The sequence below is a fragment of the Mixophyes fleayi genome, chromosome 8, assembly GCF_038048845.1.
Source record: "Mixophyes fleayi isolate aMixFle1 chromosome 8, aMixFle1.hap1, whole genome shotgun sequence".
NCBI lineage: Eukaryota > Metazoa > Chordata > Amphibia > Anura > Limnodynastidae > Mixophyes > Mixophyes fleayi.
The window spans coordinates 79,346,270-79,363,008 of NC_134409.1; the positions used below are offsets into that span (position 1 = coordinate 79,346,270).

Here is a 16,739-nt window from a genome sequence, read left to right on the forward strand (position 1 = left end):
TCTTGGAGTCTCATTCCCCATGAGCCTCTGAAGGTGTTCCTGTGTTTCCTCGTGTATTCAGCTCAGCTGATTCCTGTGGTTTCCAGACCACTTCAACTCTCCTGTGGTTTCCAGACTACTTCAACTCTCCTGTGGTTTCCAGACTACTTCAACTCTCCTGTGTTTCATCGTGACTGTATTAGCTGATTCCTATCCGCTGCCTCCGTGCACTAGTTATCAACTCACTTCAAACTCTCCTGTGTTTCATCGTGACTGTATTAGCTGATTCCTATCCGCTGCCTCCGTGCACTCCAGTTATCAGCTCACTTCAACTCTCCTGTGTTTCATCGAGACTGCACCAGCTGATTCCTATGCGCTACCTCCGTGTACCTGCGGTGTCCTGCTTGCCGCTACCCTTCAGTTCTACTCGTGTCTGCAGCCAGCTGATCCGCTCTCCGTGCTTCTACAGTGTTCCTGCCTGTGTCAACTCGCCTGTCTGCATTGGATCAACGCTCCGCTGCTGTCCTCTACTTGGATACCACTTCTACTCTTCAGTGATCTCCCGGTGACCAGTCCTATATACTACGGCTTCCTGAGTATTGTTCCATTGTTGCTGGTCTACCTACCTGTGCGCTGCACCTACTTGGATACCGCTTCCATTTTCCTGGGACTTCGCATCCTGCCGACCTCCTGCCGCTCAGGTATCTCTGCACTCCCTTCTGACAGCCTGCTCTTCTGAACCACGGTATGCATACTTATCATTGACTGTGCTCGTGTATTGCATACCTTGCTGGACTGAGTTGTTCTTCTCTGAAGTTGCCTATCCACTGAGACTATTGCCATCATTTGACTGTGTTACCTTTTAGTCTGGATAGTTCCTGAGACTTTGTATATTTGTGCAGTGCTGCTCTGTTATTGCTACATTGTGCATATCATCGTGGGATCAAGTTCAGTGTGCCCGTGTATACTCTGCATTACATTTATCTCCCCATGCTCCTCCTCACATATATATTTCAGTGGTACAACTTGCTAGAGGCAGACCACTGATTCCTGTTTCAGTATCCTTCCATATAGCAGTGGTACAACTTGCTAACGCAGACCACTGACTTCCCGGATACCTTCACCTGGATTCCATTCCCTCACCTAGACAGCGGTACAACTTGCTAAACGCAGACCGCTGACTTCCATCACCTCCTCGTTGCTTCTGGACATTCCTCCTCACTAATAGTGGTACAACTTGCTACCGCAGACCACTGACTACCCTCACGTTTCCTTTGTCCATTCAGTTCCTCGTGTACTACTACCTATATATTACCAGTGCTGCTAGTCATAGACTTTCCACGAGCATTCTCTACCATCTGCTGTCTCCTGTTCCGTGATCACCCCACTACCAGAGTACCATATTACCATCTATACTGCTCTGGTAAGTCCATCACCTGGTGATCCCTGGGTAAAGACTCCTAGTGCCCATGACACCTAAGCAGTTTTGTTTATAGGGATATTTATAAGAATGGTCTTCGTGTTTTACATATAGATTTATACATATACTGACTGGTTCATGTACTGGATTAAATGCACAAAGATGTGTACAAATAATTATAAATTTGTGCGTGGTTAGGAGCATAATAATAATAATCAAATACATTTCCTACATATAGCGACACCTGATGAACTGAATGTTTGTAGTATACCCTCATTCAGTCATATATGTATATTGTCATGATATATTCGATGTATAGTGTTATGATGACAACGTAAACAATTATAATGTTGGTACCGGTAGGCTTCCTTGCACAGCCACCTGCCCATATATACCAGTGTTGACACGGTCTAAATGGAGAGGCGAGTTCCTACTGCACTAGGTGTTCTCGAGTAGTCTCCTATCCCATTACTTACCTAGCTTCGCTTTGCTTGGCTTCCAAGTTCGGGTGGGTTTGGGCATGGCCAAGGTGGTATGGCTGTAGGACTCGCGCCTCTCCCATGGACAAATGGAACAACGCCTGGTTTGGCAAGGTGTTGTGCAGATGGCACTACCGTGAAAAGGAAAACTCTATACATCAATGCAAGGTGAGGTCTAATTCTATGTTCAGTCCATTTGGAGTAAGGGTTTTGACAAAATAAATGGCTTTGGATTCCTCCCTATTCAGTTTGGGTATTATGTTGCCCCCTCTCCAATTCTGAGTCACTTGTTTGATACCAAAAAAGGTTGTGCCTTGATGGCTGCAGTTGTGGGTGTCCTTATAGTGTCTGGATAGGTGGTGGTTTTCAAAACCTATCCTAATATTTCTTAGATGTTCCCTGATCCTGGTTTTGAGGGTCCTAATCGTTCTACCGATGTACTGTTTGCCGCATTGGCATTGTAGTAAATAAACTACATTTGTACTATTACAAGTGATGAACTCTTGAATTTTGAAGGTTTTCCCATTGGAGGTCGATATGTATTCTATAACAGGTTTGGTACTCCTGCATTGTAACGTTTTACAGTTGGAGCATGTCCCACAATAGAAAAAACCTTTTGTGGGTATCTGTTGACTAAGCCAGTTTGAATCTGTGCGTTGAATATTGGCAGGAATGTAACTGGATGTGATCGATTTTTTGATATCAGGGGCCTTTTTGAAAACCAATTGCGGATACTCGGGAAGTGTCGAGCCTAATACTGAATCTTGTTTAAGGATGTTCCAATGCTTGTTCAGAATTATCTTAATGTGGATTGCATCTCCTGAATAGTTGGATACAAAGTAAATAGGTTCTGATGAGTTTGTTTTGGGAGGTCTAGTGCCATCTACCTCTGGTGTGTTTTTATATTTCAAAAGGTTGTTTCTACTTGTATCCTTCACTTTCTGATAAGCCTCATCTACAAGTTTGTCGTTGTACTGTTTTTCTAAAAACTGTTGTCTCATGATATCGCTCTGTGCAATGTAATCATTCATATTTGTGCAGTTGCGGCGTATCCGTGTGAACTGGCTAAAGGGAATACTCCTTAGCCAATTAGGATGGTGGTTGCTGTTGGATAGGATAAAACTGTTCACATCTACTTGCTTTCTAAATGTACGAGTGGCTAGTTGGTCATTCTGAATGAATATCTCGAGATCTAAAAATTCAATCGATAGACGACTGTAATTGGCTGTAAATTGGAGACCATATTGGTTGTCATTTATCTGTCTTAAAAACTGGGATAAGTCATTCTCGGATCCATTCCAAATAATCAGCACATCATCAATATATCTTTTCCAGAGCACCAGTTTTGCTGCCTAGCCATTGTTGGCCCAGATGTAGTGATCTTCCCAGTAGCTCATATATAGATTAGCATAGCTGGGCGCAAACCTGGTGCCCATGGCTGTCCCTTCTATCTGAAGATAAAACTGATCATGGTACCAAAAATAGTTATGGGTTAAAATGAAATTAATATTGGTGAGGAGAAATTCGATTTGATTGCTATCTAGAGAGGGGTCACTTTCTAGAAAGTGTCTAACACTTTGTAGTCCTAGCTCATGTTTAATTACTGTATACAATGATGACACATCGCACGTCACTAGCCAATACTCTGGTGTCCAAGTGATTTCTTCTAAGAGCTGCAATACATGGGTGGTGTCTTTCAGATATATTTTCTGTTCTGTGACATAGGGTTGGAGAAATGTATCAATATAATGTGATAAATTGGCTGTAATTGACCCTATACCCAAAATGATCGGTCTGCCAGGTGGGTTAGTGAGATGTTTATGGATTTTGGGGAGGTAGTATACTACTGGAATTACTGGGTGTGGATTGTGTATATATTGATATTCGCGTAAATTTATGATGCCTAGTTCTTGTCCATGTTTAAGGATGGAAACAAGTTCTTTTGAGAACGAATCTGTTGGAATATGGTCCAGTTTCTGGTAGGTGTTACAATCGGAAAGAAGTCGGTTAGTTTCATTGACATAATCCTCTTTGTTTAGAAGAACGATGCCCCCCCTTTGTCAGCTGGTTTAATTATGATCTGTTCTAATTTTTGTAGCTGACTGAGAGCTGACATTTCTTTTTTATTTAGATTAACCTGTAAACGATGTTTTCGTGTATCTAGTTTCTCCAGATCTGCTAACACCATTGTTTCGTATGTGATGTTTTCATTACTTTTAGTCTGCTTAGGATAGAATAAAGAAGATGGTTTGAGATTTGTATGCTTATACACTCCCGGAGTGAAAGCATGCTGTGCTGATTTTTCTAGAGGGGTCTTCTGAAAAAACCTTTTAAGTGTCAGTTTTCTGATGAAGTTATGGACATCAATATAAGTCTCAAATTTATTCAATCTGTTGGTGGGAGCAAACTTAAGTCCTTTATTTAAAACACTAATCTCATCTGTAGACAATGTGTGGTTACTGAGGTTAAAAATTCCTATTGGTTCAATTGTGTTCTCAATGACCGAGGATGGGTGGAGGATGTGCCCTCCCCTGCATCCTCTTCGAGTTCTTTTACCTTTCTTTTGAGGGGATGAGGTTTTGTTTGTAGATATTTCTCTGTGAATCTCTGTCCCAGGCCTAAAAAATTACTCAGTTGTGAAATTGGGTTTTGTGGTTCTACGTCAATGGTAGAGGAATCATGTGGAGTGGTATGAAACAATGTAGGTTTACTCAGTGGGGTAGAGTATAATGTCATACTCGTATTTGTTGTGGGAGAGTGGGATTGAGGATCTGCGTACATACATTTAGGTGTCATTAGTGAATCTTGTATAGTTGTAGGGGATTCTAAATGTATGGTAAGATTATGTTGCCAACCACTTCCAAATGATTTGATAGCGAGTCTTTGATATTCCAAACTCGGTTCACTGCATGATGAATGTGAGGTATCTTCTGTGGTGTCAATAGTATTATTTCGTTGGTCAGCATTGGTCTGTATAATTGTTTTTTGGTGAATCAATTTCATGTACTGCTGGTACGTTAGTCCTAATTTATGATATATTTTCCGATTGTTGGATTGGAGTTTCTTGGGTGATTCATGTATTGTTTTACCAATACATTGGGAGTAATGATCTATAGCTGATGGACCATCTATTTTAAAAGAGGGTTTCTTATTCACTGCTTGAGATTTTTTTGTGGATTTATGTTTGAATCCAAATTTGTCTCGAGTGTACTTAGATTTCTTAGTGTGTATGATCTCTTTTTCTTTATGTTCTAATCTACTTTTCATCAGTTTCAGGAGATCATCAAATACTGGTTCTTCCTTGAGAGGGCTTAATTCTAGATCTATAGAGTTAATTCTATTTTCTAATACACTTAAATGTTGTTTGTGTTGAGAGATGAGTAAAGAAATGAGACGGGAAGAGCAATCATTGAGAATGGCCTGCCACTCACTCAAAAAAGTGGAATTGTCATTATAACAGGAGGGAATTTTCTTAAGTTTCAGACCTCTAGGTATAATGTTTTCAGATGAGTATTTTTCTAAACTGTGAATATCCCACCAGGTGCGTATCTCCTTATATATTAGTTTCTCAAATTCAAGTAGCTGGAGACAGTAATTCTTCCCTTGGATGTCAGGCACATTGGGTTGAAGTGTAGTGGGAAAAATGACACTAGATGTGAACTTGCGTGTGGTTCTCAGGCCTAATGGATCTCTATACTGATTAGACATCCTATTATAATATGATTAATATCTTGCAGTTCAGGGGAGAGCAGCAAATCTAATGGATATATATACACAATTGGCAAAAAGAGGTGCAGATTATGCGCTCACCTCCTGGTGGTTGCAGGAGCTGCAAGCAGGACCAGGGATCCCTCCCTAGTAATACACTAGCAAGCAAAAATTATCCTGTGCGCTCACTGGCTAAATGATTGTAATAATAATATGTATTGTATGGTGTACCAGATGTATGGTAGTGGGTTACCTCTACTAATTGGACAATACTCTATGGCATAAAAGATCTTATTTATTAATCCCTATACATTGTAAGCTGAAATAAGATAAAAGACAATTGAATAAAATTCTAAAACATATGAATACATGTACTTATGCTGCGCTGGATAGTCCAATGTCAGAGTAAAACAAGACAATAAAATAGTTCTAAAGCTTATGAATACATATACTTGGATGAGCTGAAAAAGTCCAATGCCAAGATTAATGTTTTATGGTGCAACCGAAATGGATACAATTTTCGTAATTATAGATGCAGACTATAATTCCAATGGGTGGATCTTCGGATGTTAAAATGTATTCCTATTTGGTAGATGGAATGCCCATGGTTAAATCACAAATGTATAATGTCTCATGAGGATCCTGCAGTTTTGGATAGACGTGAATAATCGCGTTCTAATGGTGAAGTAGTATAATGATAACGGGATGTGAAATAAAGGTAATATACCTAATGGAGAAGTTGTACTTAGCCCATAAGTATCCCACACATTGGTGGGACTAATACTTGCGATTTATGTGAAGCTTGAATAATGGTGTCAGTCACTCGTACGGGTCCCGCTGAGGGACTGCGGCATACAGAATGGAGTGTCCAGATGATACAAACAGCAGCGGGTGATCAATCCCGCTACTGTAAGGATAGATTAGTGGTCCACATGAGGCGTGCGACACGCTTCCGGTCCTGACTTCCACGTTACATACATATAGCATATATCTCGGGATAACTCATATGATAGCCCAATTATATGCATAAAGCAAATATGTGTATGTTTGGCAAATAAATATACGGTATAAATATGAAGGTTCCTATATACATATATATGCACAATATACAATCACGCAAAATGTATATAATGTAATATACTGGTCTTAAATTGACACCTTGGCATGCCTAAGCAGTTTTGTTTATAGGGATATTTATAAGAATGGTCTTCGTGTTTTACATATAGATTTATACATATACTGACTGGTTCATGTACTGGATTAAAGGCACAAAGATGTGTACAAATAATTATAAATTTGTGCGTGGTTAGGAGCATAATAATAATAATCAAATACATTCCCTACATATAGCGACACCTGATTAACTGAATGTTTGTAGTATACCCTCATTCAGTCATATATGTATATTGTCACAATATATTCGATGTATAGTGTTATTATGACAACGTAAACAATTATAATGTTGGTACCAGTAGGTTTCCTTGCACAGCCACCTGCCCATATATACCAGTGTTGACACGGTCTAAATGGAGAGGCGAGTTCCTACTGCACTAGGTGTTCTCGAATAGTCACCTATCCCGTTACTTACCTAGCTCCGCCTTGCTTGGCTTCCAAGTTCGGGTGGGTTTGGGCATGGCCAAGGTGGTATGGCCATAGGACTCGCGCCTCTCCCATGGACTTATCCCAGTTTTTAAGACCGACAAATGACAACCAATATGGTCTCCGTTTTACAGCCAATTACAGTCGTCTATCGATTGAATTTTTAGATCTCGAGATATTCATTCAGAATGACCAACTAGCCACTCGTACATTTAGAAAGCAAGTAGATGTGAACAGTTTCATCCTATCCAACAGCAACCACCATCCTAATTGGCTAAGGAGTATTCCCTTTAGCCAGTTCACACGGATACGCCGCAACTACACAAATATGAATGATTACATTGCACAGAGCGATATCATGAGACAACAGTTTTTAGGAAAACAGTACAACGACAAACTTGTAGATGAGGCTTATCAGAAAGTGAAGGATACAAGTAGGAACAACCTTTTGAAATATAAAAACACACCAGAGGTAGATGGCACTAGACCTCCCAAAACAAACTCATCAGAACCTATTTACTTTGTATCCAACTATTCAGGAGATGCAATCCACATTAAGAGAATTCTGAACAAGCATTGGAACATCCTTAAACAAGATTCAGTATTAGGCTCGACACTTCCCGAGTATCCGCAATTGGTTTTCAAAAAGGCCCCTGATATCAAAAAATCGATCACATCCAGTTACATTCCTGCCAATATTCAACGCACAGATTCAAACTGGCTTAGTCAACAGATACCCACAAAAGGTTTTTTCTATTGTGGGACATGCTCCAACTGTAAAACGTTACAATGCAGGAGTACCAAACCTGTTATAGAATACATATTGACCTCCAATGGGAAAACCTTCAAAATTCAAGAGTTCATCACTTGTAATAGTACAAATGTAGTTTATTTACTACAATGCCAATGCAGCAAACAGTACATCGGTAGAACGATTAGGACCCTCAAAACCAGGATCAGGGAACATCTAAGAAATATTAGGATAGGTTTTGAAAACCACCACCTATCCAGACACTATAAGGACACCCACAACTGCAGCCATCAAGGCACAACCTTTTTTGGTATCAAACAAGTGACTCAGAATTGGAGAGGGGGCAACATAATACCCAAACTGAATAGGGAGGAATCCAAAGCCATTTATTTTGTCAAAACCCTTACTCCAAATGGACTGAACATAGAATTAGACCTCACCTTGCATTGATGTATAGAGTTATCCTTTTCACGGTAGTGCCATCTGCACAACACCTTGCCAAACCAGGCGTTGTTCCATTTGTCCATGGGAGAGGCGCGAGTCCTATGGCCATACCACCTTGGCCATGCCCAAACCCACCCGAACTTGGAAGCCAAGCAGGGCAGAGCTAGGTAAGTAATGGGATAGGAGACTACTCGAGAACACCTTGTACAGTAGGAACTCGACTCTCCATTTAGACTGTGTCAACACTGGTATATATGGGCAGGTGGCTGTGCAAGGAAGCCTACTGGTACCAACATTATAATTGTTTACGTTGTCATCATAACACTACACATCGAATATATCGTGACAATATACATATATGACTGAATGAGGGTATACTACAAACATTCAGTTCATCAGGTGTCGCTATATGTAGGGAATGTATTTGATTATTATTATTATGCTCCTAACCACGCACAAATTTATAATTATTTGTACACATCTTTGTGCATTTAATCCAGTACATGAACCAGTCAGTATATGTATAAATCTATATGTAAAACACGAAGACCATTCTTATAAATAACCCTATAAACAAAACTGCTTAGGCATGCCAAGGTGTCAATTTAAGACAAGTATATTACATTATATACGTTTTGCGTGATTGTATATTGTGCATATATATGTATATAGGAACCTTCATATTTATACCGTATATTTATTTGCCAAACATACACATATTTGCTTTATGCATATAATTGGGCTATCATATGAGTTATCCCGAGATATATGCCATATGTATGTAACCAGAAGGTTTTGACATGTATTCCAGTTTAATACCATTATATTACAGCTCTAATTCTGCATCATGGCTCCCAGGGCTCATAAAGTTTGAGTGTATAAACACTTGAACGATTAAGGCACACCACGGACCAAAGATAGGCTAACAGCGCGATCACCCAATCAGAGACAATTATACAACTGGGAGCTCTATAAATGAACACCCACCAATATTGGAACTATCTCCCTTGAGAAAGTCTGCTAAGAGGAAACGCGTTGGGACTCCGCCCCCAACCATCTATTGGCCAATAGCAACTTACCGGAAGTGACCTCAGACGCGGAAGTCAGGACCGGAAGCGTGTCGCACGTCTCATGTGGACCGCTAATCTATCCTTACAGTAGCGGGATTGATCACCCGCTGCTGTTTGTATCATCTGGACACTCCATTCTGTACGCCGCAGTCCCTCAGCGGGACCCGTACGAGTGACTGACACCATTATTCAAGCTTCACATAAATCGCAAGTATTAGTCCCACCAATGTGTGGGATACTTATGGACTAAGTACAACTTCTCCATTAGGTATATTACCTTTATTTCACATCCCGTTATCGTTATACTACTTCACCATTAGAACGCGATTATTCACGTCTATCCAAAACTGCAGGATCCTCATGAGACATTAGACATTTGTGATTTAACCATGGGCATTCCATCTACCAAATAGGAATACATTTTAACATCCGAAGATCCACCCATTGGAATTATAGACTGCGTCTATAATTACGAAAATTGTATCCATTTTGGTTGCACCATAAAACATTAATCTTGGCATTGGACTTTTTCAGCTCATCCAAGTATATGTATTCATAAGCTGTAGAACTATTTTATTGTCTTGTTTTACTCTGACATTGGACTATCCAGCGCAGCATAAGTACATATATTCATATGTTTTAGAATTTTATTCAATTGTCTTTTATTTTATTTCATCTTACAATGTATAGGGATTAATAAATAAGATATTATATGCCATAGAGTATTGTCCAATTAGTAGAGGTAACCCACTACCATACATCTGGTACACCATACAATACATATTATTATTACAATCATTTAGCCAGTGAGCGCACAGGATAATTTTTGCTTGCTAGTGTATTACTAGGGAGGAATCCCTGGTCCTGCTTGCAGCTCCTGCAACCACCAGGAGGTGAGCTCATAATCTTCACCCCTTTTTGCCTATTATCTTTTATGTATCTTTATTTTTTGGGCACAGCGTAGTTCTTGTTTTTGGGGACTCACCTTTCCACAGAGGATAGCATGGCATCCATGAAAATCCTGCATTGTCTTCCCATTCTACTTTTGAATATGTAATCAGGTTCAGACTTGTGTAAAAATTAAAATAGACCCAGGCCTAAAGCTAAATACTGAAGCTGGGTACAAACCTATGCAATTATCGTGCAGATCACACATTCACAACCATTTGGTCAGATATTGATAGAATGTGTATGCTCCCAGCATTATGTTTTATTGTTCCAAAACATATTGCATCTGTTGATTTGGTTTTCCAAACGAACTAAAAAACACGATCAACGATGAAATGATGTTCATTCATTATCTATTCAGCAGATGGTTATAAAAGAGAAAGATCACAGATCTGAAGGTAAATTGTGTAGGTGTGTACACATGAATCAGCATGCTCATCAGGACTTTCAATTGTTAGCGAAATCGTTAGAGACAGTACATCCAAAGTATGATTGCATAAGCGTGTATCCAGCTTAACAGGAGTGGCACTCTGCTCACTTTGTATACAATTGTTTTTAGTTTAGTTTTAATTTTGAATATTTTATTATTTGCAAATTATAAACATTTAAATATTGCCTCAATGAAGGCTGAATTAATTTATGTTTTTATTACCCCTGATTTGTTTATGTATGTTCCTAGGATGGACACAAATAAAATAGTGGGTTAGGCAAGTGGTACAACCAAATCACGTTTGTAAGTATTAGCAGTATGCCCTTTTTCTGCTGCCTACTAGTAACCTAGGGCCTGATTCATTAAGGATCTTAACTTGAGAAACTTCTTATTTCAGTCTCCTGGACAAAACCATGATACAATGCAAGGGGTGCAAATTAGTATTCTGTTTTGCACATAGGTTAAATACTGTCTGTTTTTTCATGTAGCACACAAATATCAACTTTAAATTTCAGTGTACAAATAAGTTATCAAGTATTTGTGTGTTATATGAAAAAACAGACAGTATTTAACTTGTGTGCAAAACAGAATACTAATTTGCACCCCTTGCATTGTATCATGGTTTTGTCCAGGAGACTGAAGTAAGAAGTTTCTCAAGTTAAGATCCTTAATGAATCAGGCCCCTAGTCTCTATTATACATTTCTTAGTGTGCAACTATCTATCAGGGTAGAGCTGACTGCAAATTATTTTCCCTCTGTAAGCTGAATAGGCACAAACTTCAAAGCAATTCGGTAAACTTGCACAATTATGTAATTTGTTCTGTGCTCAGTAATTTACCATCATATATATCTCCTTACAGCCTCACAAACAATTACATATTTTTTTCTATTTCCCAAGTTTTCTTTGTTTAATAGAGATGGCTGAGTTCTTTCGCTTGTTCCTGATTGTTTTGCTAGATTCCCATCCAGGGCAAGTAGAAAAGGGGGCATTTCTGAGCTTCTGATTCTTCATGATTTTGGGACCTGCACAAGTAGCTCCTACCTTTATATTTAGACTTTTGATCCATCTGTAAAATAATTTGAAACCAATTACAATTCCAGAAGTACATAATCATCTACTAAATTATTATTATCATGATACAAATAAAAAACATACAATGACATGAAACAGAAGGTAATGGCCCTGAAAAAAATTAGTTTATAATTTAAGAGGTAGCTTAAGATAGGAGAATAACAATTGTACCTGGTGGTGGAGAAAGTATCTCTGGCTACTGCAAGAGGGACTATACAAACTAGAAAGAAAAGAGTGGCCTTGTAAAAAGACAGGAAGCTGGCAGGCATAAATTGGTAGAAAGACATAAACACCACCACTGCTGGTCAGGGCAACATTTCAGATATACAGAGTGGGTAACATATGCCCCAAAACAGTACAATCCCCCATTAGTTAAGAAAATCCCATACAAGATGGGACCCCATCCTATTTACGAACCCCTCAATCCACCAAGAACTGTTCACAGAAAAAATCTATTACAACACTAAAGGGACTTTGCAGACATATCAAAGAATAGCTTAAGAAAAGGGTCAACTGTAGCAGAATGTTATGTAAAAAATGGGGGGGGGGGGGGGGGAATCACATTCCTTGATAAACTTTCTATTGAATGTCATACAAATTCCCACCAAGGGTTTGAGAGACGCATTCATGACCCATTTTTTAGAATTAGTCAGACAGGAACAGCAACCGCAAGAATTCATAACACCACTAGAAGGAAAGTTTCAGATGAGCCCAGTAAGTCTAAAAAGGTCAATGCCAGAAAAAGAAGGGAAAAAGAGGAGACACAAACTCACCAAACTAAGCAAAGGTTTAAAACTCACCACAGCTATCCATTAGACATATTCAATATATTTACTAATATACAAATATTAGGAAACTCACTCAAAAAAAATTCTTGCAAGAGAGGGGGACTACTATAATCACCTTCCCAAAGATAGATGATTTTATAAACACTGATCTTAAAACTAGGTTTAGTTACCAGTCATTTAAAGGGGCCCTATATAGAACTTGAGAATGGTTGAGGAACAGTTGGATAAATTGAACCAACATAAAAAAAACATTATCCATCTAACTTAAATCAGGTTGAGAAGCAGGCTCTGTGTTAGCTAATTCAACACAAGAGTGAAGCAGGAGATAAGTTCAAACTGTGAAATTATTTGAATATGTTGAAAAACATGCAGAGTAACCGATGATCAGATACTGATAAAACACAGCTTGCAACTGATTAATGCGCCCCGAACAAAGTCTTTAGTAATAGTAGTCTCAGACAGCTGTATTAATTAAAGTTCTGCAGCGACACTGGCATTCTGTAGTACTTCAAACAGTAGAATATAAGTTATAGTAGACAATAGTACTCACAAATGCAATCTTGATAATGGAGGATATCAAATATTCCTGATTACCTGAAGGTAGAAAAAGCTCAAGTACAACTGAGACAAGCCCAGAGCTCCTCAGTGCCGTGTCAGCAGGCAGAGTGATGTAGTAAGAGTTCTTTGCTAGCCTGCAGAGTATTGACTTATATAGAGATGTTACTGACCCCTGTGTTCTGGTTTTGGTTTTGGATCTGGATTAACTTTGTGTTTTGGTTTTGGCAAAAACCGCCCTTGCTTTCTTTGGTTTTGGATCCCTATTTTTTTCTAAAATACCAATTTTTGTTGTTGCTAAAATCACATAATTTTGCTTCCCCCCTACATTATTATTAACCTCATAAATACTAATTTCAAGTCATTTGCAGTCAATTTTGATCAACTCACAGGTCACAATATTATTTTCATACACTTTCAAACAAAGACTGCAGCGACCTGGCTGGATGCTAAATGACAGAGCAATGACTCAAACACACGGCAGTTCATAGCACATCTAGGAAACATTTCCACACAGCAGTGACAGAAAAGAAAAGTGGTGCAAAATGGAATTATCCAGTTATGATTCATATGATCGCTCCACCCGTTCCTTGGTTAACTGTGGTAATTCTACAGCTAATACATGACGATGAGTGCTGACCGCCCCCCCCTCCTCCACTCCCCGGGATGCGTGGTTTTATTGAACCCAGAGCAATCCAGGGTGCCAGACAATGCACTAAAAAGAGCCATTGTAATTCACAGAAAAAAGCAAGTTCATCACTGAGCTTCGCATCAGCCCCAATTTCCCAAAATTTATAATATCGTTAGGTACCTTTGACGTATAGTGCAAATTACAAACACTCTGTGCAATACTGATGAAACAGCAGCAAAGTGGAAGGTAATACATATACACGTCTATTTAGACATCCATGTTTACATTACTTCTGCCAGCAATGTTGTTCTTTGTTAATAAAACTGTTCTCTTTATACCATTCAAAAAAATTAAAAATAATCCTCCACCATTCTTTGGATCTTGATAGTTAATAGTAGGATCAGGTGGAGTTACAGCAGAGGTGTCACAATTCTGGTCAATTCTTTTACAGTAGACAAGACCAGATATCAAAACGTTGTCCTGAGTAATCTGCATCATCAATGTGTGTCTAAGATTTTTGCAAAGCACACAACAGTATATAGCACATGTAGGTAACATTGGCACACAGCGGTAGCTGAAAGGAAAAGTGGTGCAAGATGGAATTGTCCTTGGGCCCTCTCACCCACCCTTATGTTGGATCTTAAAAAGGACATGCACACTTTAACAAACCAAGTAGTTCAGCGACAAGGAGTGCCACTTTTGAGGCTGATGTGCTTGGTTTGTTTGGGCCCACACAAAACAAGCTAACAATGGGCTTAAGGCACCTAAAGTAACAGTGCTATTAATGAACTATTATTTCTATTTCAGCAATGACAATTAGCATTGGAGCAATGGAGCTCTCCGGAATGTTACTGGAGACTTTGAAGAACACTGCTACCCCTCCTCTTTCTTTTCTACCTATGACGTTGCCCAACTGCACTAGAGACTGCCAAGAACTGTGTCTCTCTGTGAAATGGAGCTGGATCGCCGTGGAGGGTGGTACTTTTAGAACCTAAAACTCTTTTTTAATTCCGAGGGCGCGCAAAAGTACAGAGCCGGCTCAGCTCGGCTTGGTACATGGATCTGCTAAGTTCTGATCTCGGGGAACCGAGCCTAAGCATTTCTAGATTTATATAAGCAGTTCTATGTTCGAGTTTCAGTACTCACAGAATTAGCAGACATAGTGATGTACAAATATTTCTTTCCTAGCCAGCAGACAATTGTTTTATATAAGCAGTTATATGTTCATGGTGCAGAAGAATTAAAAGTTAGCTGGATGCCAAAAAACTGAGTTGGAATATTAAAGCTGTTTGCCAAGGCACAGAGTCAGAATTGAAGCACAAATCAGTAACTCATCATCATCATCATCATTAGCTATTTATATAGCACCACTAATTCCGCAGAACTCACTCACATTAGTCCCTGCCCCATTGGAACTCACAGTCTAAATTCCCTAACCTTACACACATACACAGCCAGAGAGATTAGGGTCAATTTGATAGCAGTCTTTAACCTACCAGTATGTTTTTGGAGTGTGGGAGGAAACTGGAGCACCTGGAGGAAACCCACGCAAACACAGGGAGAACATACAAATTCAACACAGATAAGGGCCATGGTCGGGAATTGAACTCTCGACCCCAGTGCTAACTATTATGCCACTGTGCTGCCCAGTAACTGAAGAATCTCAGAGAGCAGATTGTTCAGGAGTCCAGAGTAACTTCTTTCACTGATAAAGATTGCATAGAACAGGAGGGGGCTTTGATCTTCAAAGGTCCAATCAGGTCAGGAGAAAAACACACCCTAAATTAAAGAGATGGGTGTGCAATGACTCATGCTTACCAGTTCAATATCCTAACACTCTGTAACAACTGAAGGAAAATTACATAATTGTTATACAACCCTCACATAAGGCACAGTCATCATGGGCAAGACAGACTATTCTGAAGAGACTTTCAGACTTTTGGGAGACCATGACACATACCTACTACTGAAAGAAGACCTCACTACTTTGTTTAATAAGGAAATTGGAGCCCTAGATTTGGGCATCCTTAGTAAAAAAAGACTATTTCCATCATAAGAACTTTAGCATGCCTGTTTTCTACTTTCTACTCAGGATCCATAAAGGACTATACAACCCCCCAGGGAAACCCATTGTGTCTGGCATAGAGTCTCATTTAAAATCTCTCTGAATACATTGATGTGTTCCTACAGCCACCAGTGGAGAAACAAAGAAATATCTCAAAGACACTACGTAAGTCCTTAATCGGTCATGCAAAAAATATGTGAACAAAAGTTTAAAAAACAAACAAAATAAATTTAAAAAAGGAAACAATGTTTTATTGTAATAATAAAGCATCTTCTCTTGTCCCCAGCATCTATCGCCATGCTGAAATGAAAACGGAGGATAGCCGTGGTACTTGTACTACTGCTGTACTTGTTAAAAAGTGTTCCCCATGCTTTACATGGGAAATATGGAGATGCCTTAAATCCTGCGAAAAATCCATTTTCTGACAGATTTAGGACTTTTCACCCATTTATAAGTAGACCTAACAAAATGGAACAAAGGATATCCCTTGATGACCTGTGATATCACATCATTGTACACGGTGATTGACTATAAATGTTGTGAGTTTATAGAAAAAGTATTGAGGACAGAATCCATTCTCTCTCCACCCCCATTTGCCTTTATCACAGAGGTCATTATATTCATCCTGCAACATAATTACTTCTGGTCTGAGGGTAAGTGCTACAAACAGCTGCGATGGACACCAAATTTACGTTGAGTTACGCAGACCTGTTTGTGGCATAGTGGGAAAACCTTAAAATTTGGAACAACAATCCCACCTCAGACCACATTTTAAAATGGCATGGGTATTGATGATGTCA

At 39.2% G+C, this 16,739-nt stretch overlaps 1 protein-coding gene and 3 pseudogenes across 1 annotated transcript in view; 1 reads left to right on the forward strand and 3 right to left on the reverse strand.

Moving 5' to 3' along the window:
* Positions 1-1,826: 1,826 nt before the first annotated feature.
* LOC142100477 (5S ribosomal RNA) lies at positions 1,827-1,945 on the reverse strand (annotated as a pseudogene).
* A 5,180-nt stretch (positions 1,946-7,125) lies between these two features.
* Positions 7,126-7,244, reverse strand: LOC142100441 (5S ribosomal RNA; annotated as a pseudogene).
* Positions 7,245-8,477: 1,233 nt separating this feature from the next.
* On the forward strand, positions 8,478-8,596 carry LOC142100467 (5S ribosomal RNA; annotated as a pseudogene).
* A 3,025-nt stretch (positions 8,597-11,621) lies between these two features.
* Positions 11,622-16,739, reverse strand: part of CHADL (chondroadherin like) — a 228,123-nt gene continuing 223,005 nt past the window's right edge. The window contains exon 5 of the mRNA XM_075182791.1: positions 11,622-11,895. Coding sequence (XP_075038892.1) covers positions 11,715-11,895 — 181 coding nt within the window. The 3' untranslated portion in view covers positions 11,622-11,714. The remainder of the gene's footprint in view (positions 11,896-16,739) is intronic.